This window comes from Rhipicephalus sanguineus, chromosome 6 (genome assembly GCF_013339695.2).
Source record: "Rhipicephalus sanguineus isolate Rsan-2018 chromosome 6, BIME_Rsan_1.4, whole genome shotgun sequence".
NCBI classification, from domain to species: Eukaryota; Metazoa; Arthropoda; class Arachnida; order Ixodida; family Ixodidae; genus Rhipicephalus; species Rhipicephalus sanguineus.
Window position 1 is genome coordinate 8,382,207 of NC_051181.1, and position 13,290 is coordinate 8,395,496.

The 13,290-nt window shown below is 44.4% G+C and overlaps 1 protein-coding gene across 1 annotated transcript in view; it reads right to left on the reverse strand.

The window, feature by feature from the left end:
- Nucleotides 1-1,349: 1,349 nt before the first annotated feature.
- The window catches only part of LOC119395588 (kinesin-like protein KIFC1), a 273,777-nt gene continuing 261,836 nt past the window's right edge, over nt 1,350-13,290 (reverse strand). Inside the window, exon 15 of the mRNA XM_037662566.2 lies at nt 1,350-1,781. Within this exon, the coding sequence (XP_037518494.1) occupies nt 1,740-1,781 (42 nt within the window). The 3' untranslated portion in view covers nt 1,350-1,739. The remainder of the gene's footprint in view (nt 1,782-13,290) is intronic.

The window sequence follows — 13,290 nt, forward strand, 5'->3', positions numbered from 1 at the left end:
TATCATAACTTGCCGCCGGCAGGGACCGACGGCAAGTTATATTTTCGTCCGCTTTACTTTCTTCCAATTTATATCCTAATTACTACAAATAACATACCCCATACTTTCCTTGGCATTATTGTCTGTTAGTTCTCATTAATATTGTGTCTAACAAAGAAAAACGAGCCCTTAAAAGTCATTTTTACAAACTGAACTAATGTAATTGCTGCAATACCTTCAAAGTCTGCAAACACTTGCATATGGCACCATCAAACAACACAACCCAGAAGAATAAAAGAAACAGCACGGGACATTTCAATGCCACCCTGCCTAAAAACTTATAGTGGCAGTAAATTCAGAATAACGAGATGTTCATGGAATCTGCTTGTGTGCTTCAAAAGGAGTTACATAGCATATCCCTTCTGGGAATGGATGTGTCACGCAATAGTGGCAACAAATGAGTTGCAGGTTTTATGCACCAATATTGTGGGTGGTTATGCGTGCATGTCCTGGTTGTCCTTTTGCACTTGAATGCTGCACATGGCTGCTTGCACCACCTTACCAATGCATGGTGCCATTCCTTACTGAAGTGCACATTAAAATATCTCTAACCAAGGGTAGAATTTGCTGCAGAAGTAGAAAGCACCGTTATAACCAAGGTCCAGTGTACTGCCTCAAGGCTCTGGTTACCTAAAATAGAGGTGGTGCAACAGCCAAAATAGGATTTGGAGGAATTTATGGAGCAGCAAAATGTTGCTTTTTAGCACAAAATTCCAAATTTGGAGCAGTAGAACAAAGAAGGAGTACTTTTAGAAAAGAAAATATGCACAAACCAACATCAGCTAACTAGTGCATAGTGCACGTGAGCACTGCTGTTTCAATAAAAGCAGTGCGTTGAACCACCCTACAGATCAAACAGTGACGAATTCCACATTAGCATTTGCAGCGCCTGTCAAATCATTAGACAGGCAATGTAAATGATAATGCGGGCCTGCCAACTTGGCAACCTGGACATTCGAGAGACTCTTAAAGCAGCAGCAGGCGGGGGAGAAGAAAAAACAGCGCATGTTTTTTTTTTCTTGTTTCTCAGGGCCGCAGAAACGTCATGCACAGCTCTAAATTATTGCCAGTCATTTTTTTGACGTCATACTTGTACTCAAAGGTGCATGCACTCATGAGTAATTAAGGAACAAAATGTGGTGTGTCCCGTGACAGCTAGTACTAATCGCCCCTTTTAAATTTTAGTACTCCTTTCTGCAAGGCACCGGTGTACTGCTGCAAAAGTTTCTTTTTAAAAAGCACTCCGCATGCGATAGAACAAGGCCAGGAAATTTTAGAACTGCTGTCCTTTTTTCTTTTCTGTCGCGATGGGGTTAGGGTGGATTGGAGTGGACGATAACGCCCAAACTGCAGGTGGCCAAGATGGCCTCCATTTCATGCTAAAGTTACCGCATCTGAAAACATCTTGAGGCTGGTTAAGCATTTTGGTGCAGCATGGCAGAATTTCAATGAATTTCATGGTTTTAGCTCATCTCGGTGCAAAATTAAGGAATTGTAACAAATTGGTGCAGCTATTGCTCCCCAGCTAAAAGACACGATAAAGCTCACATAGTGAAATGTCAAGCCTAAAAGTCCCCTGACTACCGTGAGAGTAAAACTATAATAAAATTCGTAATGTACTGCGTCACAAATTAAAAAATTAAAATGCCAAAGGATGATGCAGAAGGACAACCCTAGTCTGCAGCTGGGGCACTTTTTTCTTAAAAGTTTTTTCTTGCAGTCCCAATGTGGCACTGGTTCACCTGCAAGAAGAAAAAAAGAAAAAAAAATGCATATGACTTTTTTATGTACAATGCCTTTGTCAACCGCAACATTAGCTAGTGCAGACCAAGCAGCTTGTATTTCGTGCCACTCAAAAAGAAAAAGAAAAAAAGAAGCTGTGTTAAACAGCACACAAATGAACAAAACAAAGTACTAGTGCAGATTGGAAATACAGTTTCTTAGCGCTGGTATAGACGAGGACACATAGGAAGAGACACTTAAGACACATTAAGTAAGGTACTAGGCATGCTTAGGAGATGTCAGTCATTTTTACCGACTACTCAGATGCTAATGATATACAACACGCTTTTTTCTTCCCAGTTACGCTACGGTCTTTTGGTGTGGGGTACTGGCACCTTGCACTCTAAGCAGAAATTACTCACACTACAAAAAAATGCATTGCGTTCTATTGCAAATGCCGAATATAATGCACATACCTTGTCTTTATTCAACAAATTCAGAGTCGTAAGATTTGACAACATGTATGAATATTGTTTACTAGCGTCTTTAAAAACTGAAATTAACAAAGGAAGTAACAATCTTATCTCCATAGCATGCTTAGAGCGCAGCACCTCGTCTCGACCTACTAGACAGAGCGATTATTGGAAGGTTCCTCGATGCCGAACAAACTATGGTCTACAAATGCTGAAACATTCACTCCCCCACATACTAAATAAATTCACTTTTTCATTGGAGCGATTGCGCCTTCTTTCGCGACAGGATATGTCGAATATTTTTTTACCTTCATGACGCAAGAGAGAAAAAAAAAATTTTTTTTGCACAAATTTAGGCAGTTTCAAAGATTTGTTTTTTATGTTCTGCTTATTTCTATTTTTTGTATTTCTTCAAAGAGTGCGATCCTGTCAACATTTCTTAAAATTTTATGTATGTAATATTTCTTATTGGTGCCACTTTAAACTATGTATTTGTGTCCGTTTAGTTCTTTCGAGGACTTTATGAATGCTGTCACTTTTTCTGCCTTGTATTGATGGGATGTGGGGCTAGTCAAGCTGCGTTTTGTATCGCAGCTTTTTTCCCGCATTCCACACCACACATTGTATCTTTGTTTCAAGAATGTCTGAAAAAAAAATGGTGTAACACTGTGGTGAAATAAACTTCAACTTCAACTTCAACATGGGCGCTGTGTCTCTTCCTATGTGTCCTCGTCTATACCAGCGCTAAGAAACTGCCTTTCCATTATGCACCAACAAGCCCACATCGCTACGTACTAGTGCAGGTATGACTGGTATCACTTTCCCTGAAATGCAATCCGCACTTATACAATAAAGAATGTGCATAGGTAAGAAAGCGGGGAAAAGCATAACTGTTCACCGAGCATGCACCAAACCAAGACTTTGGGAGAATAACAACACAAAAGGTGGAAAGGCGGTCAGGTGAACCAGCCACATGCTTATTTGGAAACCCTACACTGCAGGGCTTGGGCTACTTGGTTTATGGTTGCTAAAGGAGAAGGGATAAAAAGAGTGGCGATCCTTTTTTATGTGTGAGCACATAGTACGTACCATGATAGTGTAACAACAGGAAAGAAAACATAACATGATTAGTGCCCATCTCTCTCGTCAACCTACATCATCACTATGCACCACAAACAACTGCTGTACATAGTCATGTGGTTGAGATGGTGGCAGGCAGACAAAGATGAAACTTTAACGGATGATATTGTGCCCACAAAATCATCACTCACTTTACAAGCGAGTAACACTTGTAGCGCACCAGTACATGCCACAAGAATCCAAACAGGAGAAGATGACATGCCAAGCACGCGATGATTGCGCCTGTTTTGTCCGCGACTGAGAGAATGGCTTCTGAAATATATAATTTACTGACTCCCAGTATCGACACCTCTCTGCCTGTTTCCCCGAATTGGTGACCCGGACTTCGCCTGACCACTCTCGCTTCCTGAATTACCCTTGACTCAGCCGCTTCGCTTGGCGTATAGCTGTCACGAACTGGAGCACTGCAGTCCTTCCCGAAGCTAGAAAGTCATGAGCTCTCAGCAGGTACCGTCATCATTGCCACAACCCCGCGAGCCCGAGGTTTCCGCTCTCAAGTTCCCAGAGTTCTGGTCATCAGACTCTGAACTTTGGTTCAACAGCTTAGTATCATTTATCCGTCGTGATCGGCTCACTTCCACCTCATACTGCTATGGTAGTTCGCGATGTTCTACGCCCTTCTCTAGCCGCTCACTTCTATGATCATCTGAAGAAGACACTCGTCAAGCACACCACCGACACCATCTACATTGTCTGCAGCAACTCCTTACATTAGAGGAGCTCGGCGATTGCAAACCTACTGACTTATTCAGAGATGCAGCAGCCGAAATTTGCAGGGCCTCTCAAATATTTCGACAGGCACTGCAAATGCTAATGTGGACCTGCGAGCGTGGCAACCTCGAAATTCGGGAGATTCGTAAAGCAGGAGCAAGTGGGGGTGGCGAAAAAAGAAAACTGGCATACGTTTTTGTCTGTTTCTCAAGGCCGCAGAAACGCCATACACAGCAGCTCCAAATGATTGCCAATAATTTTTTAGACAGCGATCATACTAGTACTCGTAATTACACGGCACGTGCACAAATTAGTAATTAAGGCACAAAATGTGCTGTGTCCCTGACAGATACTACTAATGGCCCCTTCTAAATCTGAGTACGCTTTTCCGCAGGACACCAGTGTACTGCGGCAAAAGTGGCTTAAAAAGCGCTCTGCACGCAATAAAACAAGCATCAGGAAATTTGAGAACCACTGTCCTTTTTTATTGCGATAGCAATTATATGGACACTCTCGACTGGTTTTTACCATCATGTCCCGTATAAAGTCCAAACTGATAACATCTCCCCGCGCATAGTACGTTCTACCGCGGGTTAAAGCGCGCGAGTGCGAGTGATGAACGCGGGAAGCAGAGATCAAACGAGCCAGCCCATCTCCGTCGCTCGGAGGGCGCATGCGATAACACCACTCCTCTCGGGAGGCCTGCCATCGAAGCAGAGAGGGAACGCCCCGCCCGTCTTGAATGAGCATGAAAAGACGCGAAGGGGGGGGGGGGTTGCTGTCGCTCAAGCAGCAGCTTTGAACTTTGATTCTAAGGGTGCGATCGCTCGCGCGCGCGCTATCTCGGCAGCCATCAGTGGGCGGCTCGTAATCCTGCTACGTGCTGCGCTCTCAATGCGAAGACACTGTGCAGAAAGAGCACCTTTTCCCTGGAGCAGCCTTATTCTCTAACACGAACGTTTTGTAGAGTTACGCGAGATCGCATGCTAAAGAGTTTGCTGCCAGCCTCACTTCGTATGACATTACGATTTGTTGCTATCGCATTCATTGCTTCGTCCTTGCGGTGAAACTGACTTTTTTTCTTTTCTATCGCGGGGTGTTTAGGGTTAGGGTCTGCGCGTCTGTACTGGATGGTGATGCCCACACTGCAGATGACCAATGCGGCCTCCATTTCTCACTGAAATTTGTGCAACTGATATAATTTTGAAACTGGTCGGGCATTTTGGCGCAGCGTGGCGCAATTTCAACAGATTTCACGGTTCTGGCTCAGCTTAGTGCAAAAATAACGAATTTTATCAAATTGGCGCAATTTATTTTTATTTCCAAATACTGTTGGCCGTCATGGCCGTAACAGGGTGGGTACAGTGATTTTAATGATAACACAGAATATAGTAAGTAGAACATAGTATAATGAAAACAAAACTGTAGAAAAGAACACATATTTTTCAAAAACCAATAAGAAACTGTAGGGAAAAAAATATATAGACAGACATTGTGACGATGTTACAGTATGCAATATAAAAAAAAAATGAAAACTACAGAATTTCGAACGTCATGAGAACTCATGACAATGTACGTACAACACTAGCAATAATTTTTGTAATAGATTTTTAATTCGCTCTTCGAAACTTTCAATACTCGTTGAAGTCAATACAGACACTGGCAACTCGTTCCACTCTTTTATCGTTCGAGGAAAAAAAGAATACGCGTACACATCAAGACAGCATTTTGGAACCAAGAACCAAAATTGATTGCTTGATCTGACGTTGCTGGTCTGCCTGGAAATAAGATAAGGCTTAGTTTCAATATTAAAGTGTCCTTTTGATAACATAAAAAGAAATTTAAGTCTAGCAAGTTTCCGGCGTTGAGCCAGCGTAGGCAATTCAAGCAATCGAAGCATTTCAGAAACGGAGTCATTTCGAGAATACCGGGATAAAATTAGTCTAGCGGCTTTTCTCTGTATTTCTTCAATGCGATTTGTCAACCCCGATTGGAACGGATCCCATACCGCACTGGCGTACTCTAGCGTTGGTCTTACGTAGGTCAAATATGCAAGCAGCTTAACGGATGGTGTTGCTAGCTTTAGTTTGCGGCGAAGGAACCATAACTTTTTTTCTGCAGCTGTACAAATCTGGTTTACGTGTGGTTTCCAACTTAAGTCATTTGAAATTGTTAGGCCTAAGTATTTTACCGTGTCCGCTTCGGTGAGAGTGGTGGAATTCATTTCATAATTACCTTTAATAACGTGCTTTTTTCGCTTGGTAAGCCTGAGCATGACTGATTTAGATTCATTGGTTTTCATTTCCCATTTAGCGGCCCAACCTTCTACTGCTATAAAAGCTCGCTTGAGTGACGCCTGATCATTATGATTATTAATTTCTCGATATATTAGGCAATCATCTGCGAATAACCTAACAGTTATGTCGTCGCCTATGTCATGAGCAATGTCGTTTATATAAACCAAGAAAAGAAGGGGTCGTAAGACGGATCCCTCTGGTATGCCTGAGGTTACTTTTAATAGATTGGATTTGCCACCGTTTATTTCGACGTATTGTGTCCGACCTGTGAGGTATGAGCGGATCCATGCAACAACTTCATAATTTATATTCATTTCTATTAGCTTATTTATTATTTCATATGCACGACCCGGTCAAAGGCCTTGGAGAAATCTAAACATATAGCGTCTATCTGTTTTCTGTTATTCAGTGCAGTTGAAAAGTCATTGTTTCTACCAATTGTGTAACGGTGGATAGGAAATTGGCGCAGCTGTTGCATCCCTGCTTACTGCGTCGCATGGAAACCTTAATTGGCACCCAAACTTGCTACGTCACTGAACGCACTTGTTCGAGAAATTTACAGTGCATGCCTTCCAACACAGGTGCACATGATTCTGACCGCATCTTCATCCTCGACGCGAAACTTCTGGCGCAGTTGGCGGACACAATTATGGATGTCTGTTTTTCCTCCATGGCCACACTTGGTCACCTTACAGATGCTTCGCTAAACAGTTAATGACGACAGCTATGCGCACCTCCTCCCTGGAGGTCAAGTAGAGCAATTGGCAGCTGAAGTTGCTGACTTCAAAAAAAAAAACAAGCCATGTCCTTCGTCATGAGCTCGCCGCCTCAGCCCCAATTGCTCTGGCTGCTGTTCTACTCCTGAGACTTTGCTGGTACTACCGTCGCTACGGGTTGCGTGCAAGCAATTGTCTCCAGCCCTGTTCATATGTGGGAAACGACCGGGTCGAACAGTGATGGCGACCGCCGTTCCCGGCCCCAGGCACAATCACCTCTTCCACGTCACCGATCGTATCGCCAAGGTCTACTATCTCGCCAATACCTGGCGCTGAAATCTGCATCCTTCCTCCTTTGCTGGTTGCCATCCTCTCGACTCTCCTCCTCTCACCGCAGTCAACGGATTGACCATCCGGACTTACGGCCAAGTCAATAATTTTTGACATCTGCCTCGGACGTACCTTTCACTGGCTCCGTCATCGTGGACGTGTGCCAACCAATCATCGGAGCCAATTTCCTATGGCACTACAAGCTAGTGGTTGACATGCGGCACAGCCGCATCCTGGACTCTGAGACGAGCTTAACCGCCCAAGGCATATCCTGTCGTGCTTCACCGCTCCGGCTTCTCCAGGCGCACACACCCTTAGTCAAGCGTCACTATCAAGTTTCCAGACATCTTTCTACCACCCTTCTTTCATTCCTCTGTTGCCTACAGCATGACGTCGCATCATCACAAAGGGCCCTTCCGTATTTGCCCGGGCTCCTCGCCACACACTTAAATACTTCCCCCTGCTCATCAATGGCAGGGAAGATAGGGTTTCTGTCGCTTCAACAAATTCTACACTTACCATCACTCCAGACTGCCAAACTCATCGCGTGTGTTTCACAGCTCAACAGTCTGCTCCTGCCCACCTGTAACATACTCGCAACTTCCTCGCTAGAACGGGGGCCCTGTAGCAGGCGAGTACATGCCACAAGAATCCAAACGGGAGAAGACGACGACACGGCAAGGACGAGATGGCTGCATCTGTTCACGACTGAGAAAATGGCTTCTGAAATATATATATATTTTTTGTGGAATCCCAGCATCAACGTCTGTCTGCCTATTCCAACGCACTCACAACGCAATAGATAGCGAGTACAGTTGTCTATCGTCAAATAATCTGATCGTTGGTGAGACGCATTGCCTTTTATAAATTCAGAATTGAAGATAAAAGAGTTATGGCTGGCGCCCGTGTTGGTTCCAGAGTAAATTCGACTACATGCGTCGCGCGTGCAATCTTATCAGAAGAATCAAACTGGAAGATTCCAAGACATTCTGGGTGCGGGCTGCGCCGAACAGTTTTTGAAGAAATGAGCGCGCATGGGAATGCCCCGTCTGAAAAAAAGCATCGTCCCGATGCTGCAGACAACGTGCAAGTAAAAATACATGCAAAAGAGACTACCAAGATATGCTAAAAAAAATGTTCCACAGTTCGTAAGCTTGCATACTATGGTTTAAGGTGCACTACTTGGACGATTTCGGAAGGTGCGCAGCGCCACTGAGAGGTCGTGATGCCATTGGGGACAACCTCACAGCCTAGTGTGCCAGAGTACCTTGTATGGCCCGAAGTAACGAACTTTTTAGAAAAGTGTGGGTGTAGGCCAGCTGGTGATTCATGATTAGCAGAGATAACCACATGGGGAACAGAAAGAAACAACACAAAGCAGTACTGACAAGTGCTGATTGAATGAAATACGCCAAGCTTGCATAGATCAGAAACACATGTGCACCGGAAAACAGTTCGCCGTCAATCTCAGTTACCCAGAATGAACTTGTGTTTCTTTAAATGTGATGCTTAGGTGCCCGGTGACTAGTCTTCGGCAGGGTTTGTGCAGGTTTTCAAGAGAAAAATTCAAGGACTTTTCAAGGACCTTCCAGAAAATTTAAGGAACACGATTGTAGTTAAAGGGACCGACAACTGGCCAGAACGTGGGACTAGATCCTGGTATAAATGAAAAGTCCGTAAAATATAGTAACAGATTCCAGCATCCTTGTAGCGTTGCGAGTAGGATTTATATTTTTAAATCGTGTGTAAAAGTAACAAAAACCGGTATGTCGCGCAGCCTAGCGGAATAGCCTTGAAGCTTGATTATGAAGTCGATCGCTTTGCTGTACGTGGTTTGATGAGTGCCATAATATTCCTCAAAGTTACAGTATGTATATTATCATTCAGCCCCACTCAATTCTGTGCTGCTTATGAGGTAAAAGGAGCTGCACGGTGAGAAGCGGCGCTGCCTTTGCAGCTGCCAGTGGCCATGTCGAGCCGTGGCGCAGGCGCGTGGAGTGCACGCATGCGCAGTAACTCACCGCGCTCACTGTTTGCAGCATATGTTGTCTCGTGTGTATATGACTTCATATTCGCCGCAGATGGAAAAATTCTGATTGCAAATGTTTCACGGCATTTTCCACGTTGCCATTCTGTGATTAGACACTCTGACCGGTGAGCTTTACGTTGCGCTGAAGAAAATAGGTACCATGAAATTGGTTGTTGGTCCCTTGAACGGTAAATTCTATTGCACAACACAAATGATGTTCACTTCAATTATTGCACAGTTTCACTACATTAGAAGCTCTGAGGCTCCGGGGAGGTCTTTCAGTTTTTTTTCTATTTGTGCCTTAATGCTGTCAAGTTCATCAGCCTTAACTTTTGCAGTCTTTCGCAGGCTGTTGGATTTCACTACATGTCTGATGTCCCCGGTCGCTTCTGCCTTTTCGGCAAAGCCATCAGCAGAGGTTACCAAATCAGCAACAACTGCTTCCAGTTTCTTCCTCTTCAGCTGCATACACTCAAGTTCCTTCATAATCAAGCGTCTTTCTGTTTGATTAGCATTTTCGTGGCCCTTTTTCTTTTCCGATTCTAAGCGTGCACCATAGTGCTGCCTCGCTGTGGACACAGCCAATCTGAGCTCTTTTGTTATAGCGACGTTTAAAGGGACACTAAAGGCAAAAATTAAGACAATGTTGATTGTTGAAATAGCGGTCCAGAAACCTCATAGTGCTACTTTTATGCCAAGGAAGTGCTTATTTTGAAATAAAATCACGTTTGAGTGGTCCGCATCGCGTAAGCGCACTTCAAATCACCCGCCTGAAAGCGGTCTTTCTCACGTCACTGTTGCCGTGCCTAACGTTGCCCGCCTTTACTGCGCGGCGGCGTGCACCATTCGGGCACCTGGCAACATCACATGCATGCGGCATTTTGTCGAACTTTCTGTCAGAGCGACTTTCATGAGCGTGCAAAACGCACGCGGCAGTACACGATACCGAAACTACCACTGAAACGCAACCACGTGAGCGAAGCAGGGCACCGGGCGAACCGCAGTTCGGCGAAAACGGAACTTTTGAACCGCGCGCGCCGTTCCCCATGGCAATGCCAAAGAGGCTCTTATTTCCGTGAATAAAACAGAAACGAACAAGCAACATTTTATTACGTCTCTTGATGCACGGAAGGTTCTTTTTTTCTAGCAGCTAGTTTGATTACTATTGATTAATTGTAGTCGGACTCTCTCACGTCATCGGGATCACTTCCAAAATGTCCCACTCGTGGCGCTCATCGTGTGATACATTTAGCTTAATTTCTCGGTAAGTTGGGCACTGCTGCTTATAATATTGCCGTTTTAGACGCTGTCATACACTGAGCTTCACTCCGACATAAATTGTTATTTGCGTTTAGTGTCCCTTTAAAATGCCACCTGCCCACTCCACTGAGTCGCATGTGACACGCTGTGAAATATACGACAAGCCCTTCACGTTCTCTACGGAGATTTGGCAATTGACACTAAACCCCCGCTCAACACTTGCTTGACCATGGCTAAGAACAAGAAGGAGCTTGAGTCTGCTTGACTGTTTTCCATAGCTCTTTGTAGAAGCGATAGAAGCTCACTAGTTCACTAAAGAACTCATCCAGCCTACTAACGCTCCTCTCAAAGAGGCGAAGCTCATGCTTGAACTCTTACAGCATTTCGGTGTACTCTGCAAGTACACATTCCCACTGGCTGTCGCTCAGTCTTCCTGCCATGGTCAAGGTGTCTAGCACCTTCCTTAGGCCCACCAGGCATTGATCCGGCTTTGAGCACATGAGCCGTGGGTCTAGAGAGGACAGGTTTCTAACCAAAGATGACTTCAGGGGACTTTGTTCCAGTATTTTCTTGGTCACAGCTGCCAAAAATTGTTTGCACTCCATTCTGAATTGAAATGCACCTTTGCACTAGCTTTTGAATCCTTCAGTGCTTGTTCACACTTGGGACCAATATCCTCTTTTTCAACTGGAGCGTGGTTAATGGGGTTATCAACCTCCACCCTCAGCAGAACTCCTCCCAATGACGACAACACTGAGGCTTTCATGAATTTTGAAAGGAGCTTCCGCACAGTACTTTCAAGGTCTCTCCCAAGAAAGAAGATCATGGGTTTGTCGGACTGAAAGTCTTTCAAAAATGGTTGAATAATCGATGCGACACAGAGAGCGAAGTTCAGTTTTGCCAGTGTCAAGGAGTCGCGACAAAAGCTATTCCCATTTTCAAAGGATGTACACTTTGGTAAGCTCACCTGCTTGCTTCTTGCGGACTTCACATATTTCTTCATATCATTCCAAATAAGCAAAGCTCTCTCAATCACAATTGTGTTTTCAACCCATCAATGGGACACAAACGGCAGAGGAAATTTGTTCTGGTTAGTCAGGGCTGAAAAATCATCCCTTCGTGCAGGCGAGTCATGGAAGAGTGCACTCATGCTTGACAGTACAATGTCGATGCCCCACTTAGAGGCTGCAATGCCTGCTTTATAGGCATTATGGACAGTATGGAGTACACACGTCCCCAAGTCGACACACTGGACCTGATGGTTTTTCTGAAAATGAGCTTGCATGTTCCTGAAAAACTTTAGGTTCACATTCGGCCCGTCCATAGAGATCTGAAGAATCTTGCCAAGTGGCAAAGGCTCTAAAGCCTTCAGAAGTATCTCCTGCATATCGTCTGCCGTGGAGTGCCCCATGAAAGTGAAGGTGTAGTACCTAGTCACCACCTTGTGCGAGGAGTCCCAATACCGCACATGCACGTCCATTTGCTTTTCTTGCAGGAAGTCGTTCAGTGACTCGTCAAAAAGCACAATGTAATCTGTACCTCTTCTTGCAAGCATGACAAGAAAAATGGCCTAACCGCCGTATCCACGAACCGACCTTAACTTATCCCGGTAAGGCTACTTACGAAAGGAAGAGTAAAGCGTAAGAAAAGGATAAGGTGAGTTTCAAAAACCTGCCTTATCGTGTCATAAGTGAGCCTCGTGAAAGGTGGCCTTAACTAGTCAAGCACATGCTCTGGGAGCGAGGGTAGGTAAATTTTTGCTGCAAAATCATTACTTCGAGCAGCAATAAATTAGTTTTATTGCAAGAAACCAATAATAGTATGCATAAAAACAGTCAAAAGTAGAACAGCAGATAACCTTTTCAGCTATCTTTTTTGACAGAAGGAAATAAACAGAATACTGGATCAATAAAATTGTGTATTATGAAGTAACACTAACTACAACTATATGTGGTTATCAAAGTGCAGTGCTCCTGCCACATACCTGTAGGGTCGATGTAAGTGAAATGTTGCACTTTAAACCAGCAGAAGTGGCAGAATAACGCCATGACATACAAAAGTGCCTCAATGTGAAAGTTGCACGGACCTTTTTCGCATTGGCCTAAGACGACTCGACGGTAAAAGCAGGATTCTTTGTCTTCTCAGTCGATTCCACTGATCCTTAAAGATTTTATTCTGAAACAATGCTGATCACTTCTTTATGGTCCACATGATACGCGGTGAGAATTTGTGCCTTCACACAGGACACATGCTTTGCCAACAGCGAGTTGATGCACAAACCGCAAATGGTTGTTGATTTTGATGTGCCGGTGTAGCATGCGAAACCGAACTCATAGGTGCAGTAGTCCGAGTTTCACATATGCATACCATAGATGACATCATACTACAGCACCGCACCTCCAGTGTATCTGTTGCAAGTGTAGTCACTCGGCCACCTACGACGCGCCTGTTACGGCAAAGCTGTACATAACTCGCCAATTCGTAGCGCAGCACACAACTGCCTACACAACAGAAAATTCTACATGGCCTTTATTTTGAAACTAAAGAATAAAGCGACCGTGGCCACCCAGACT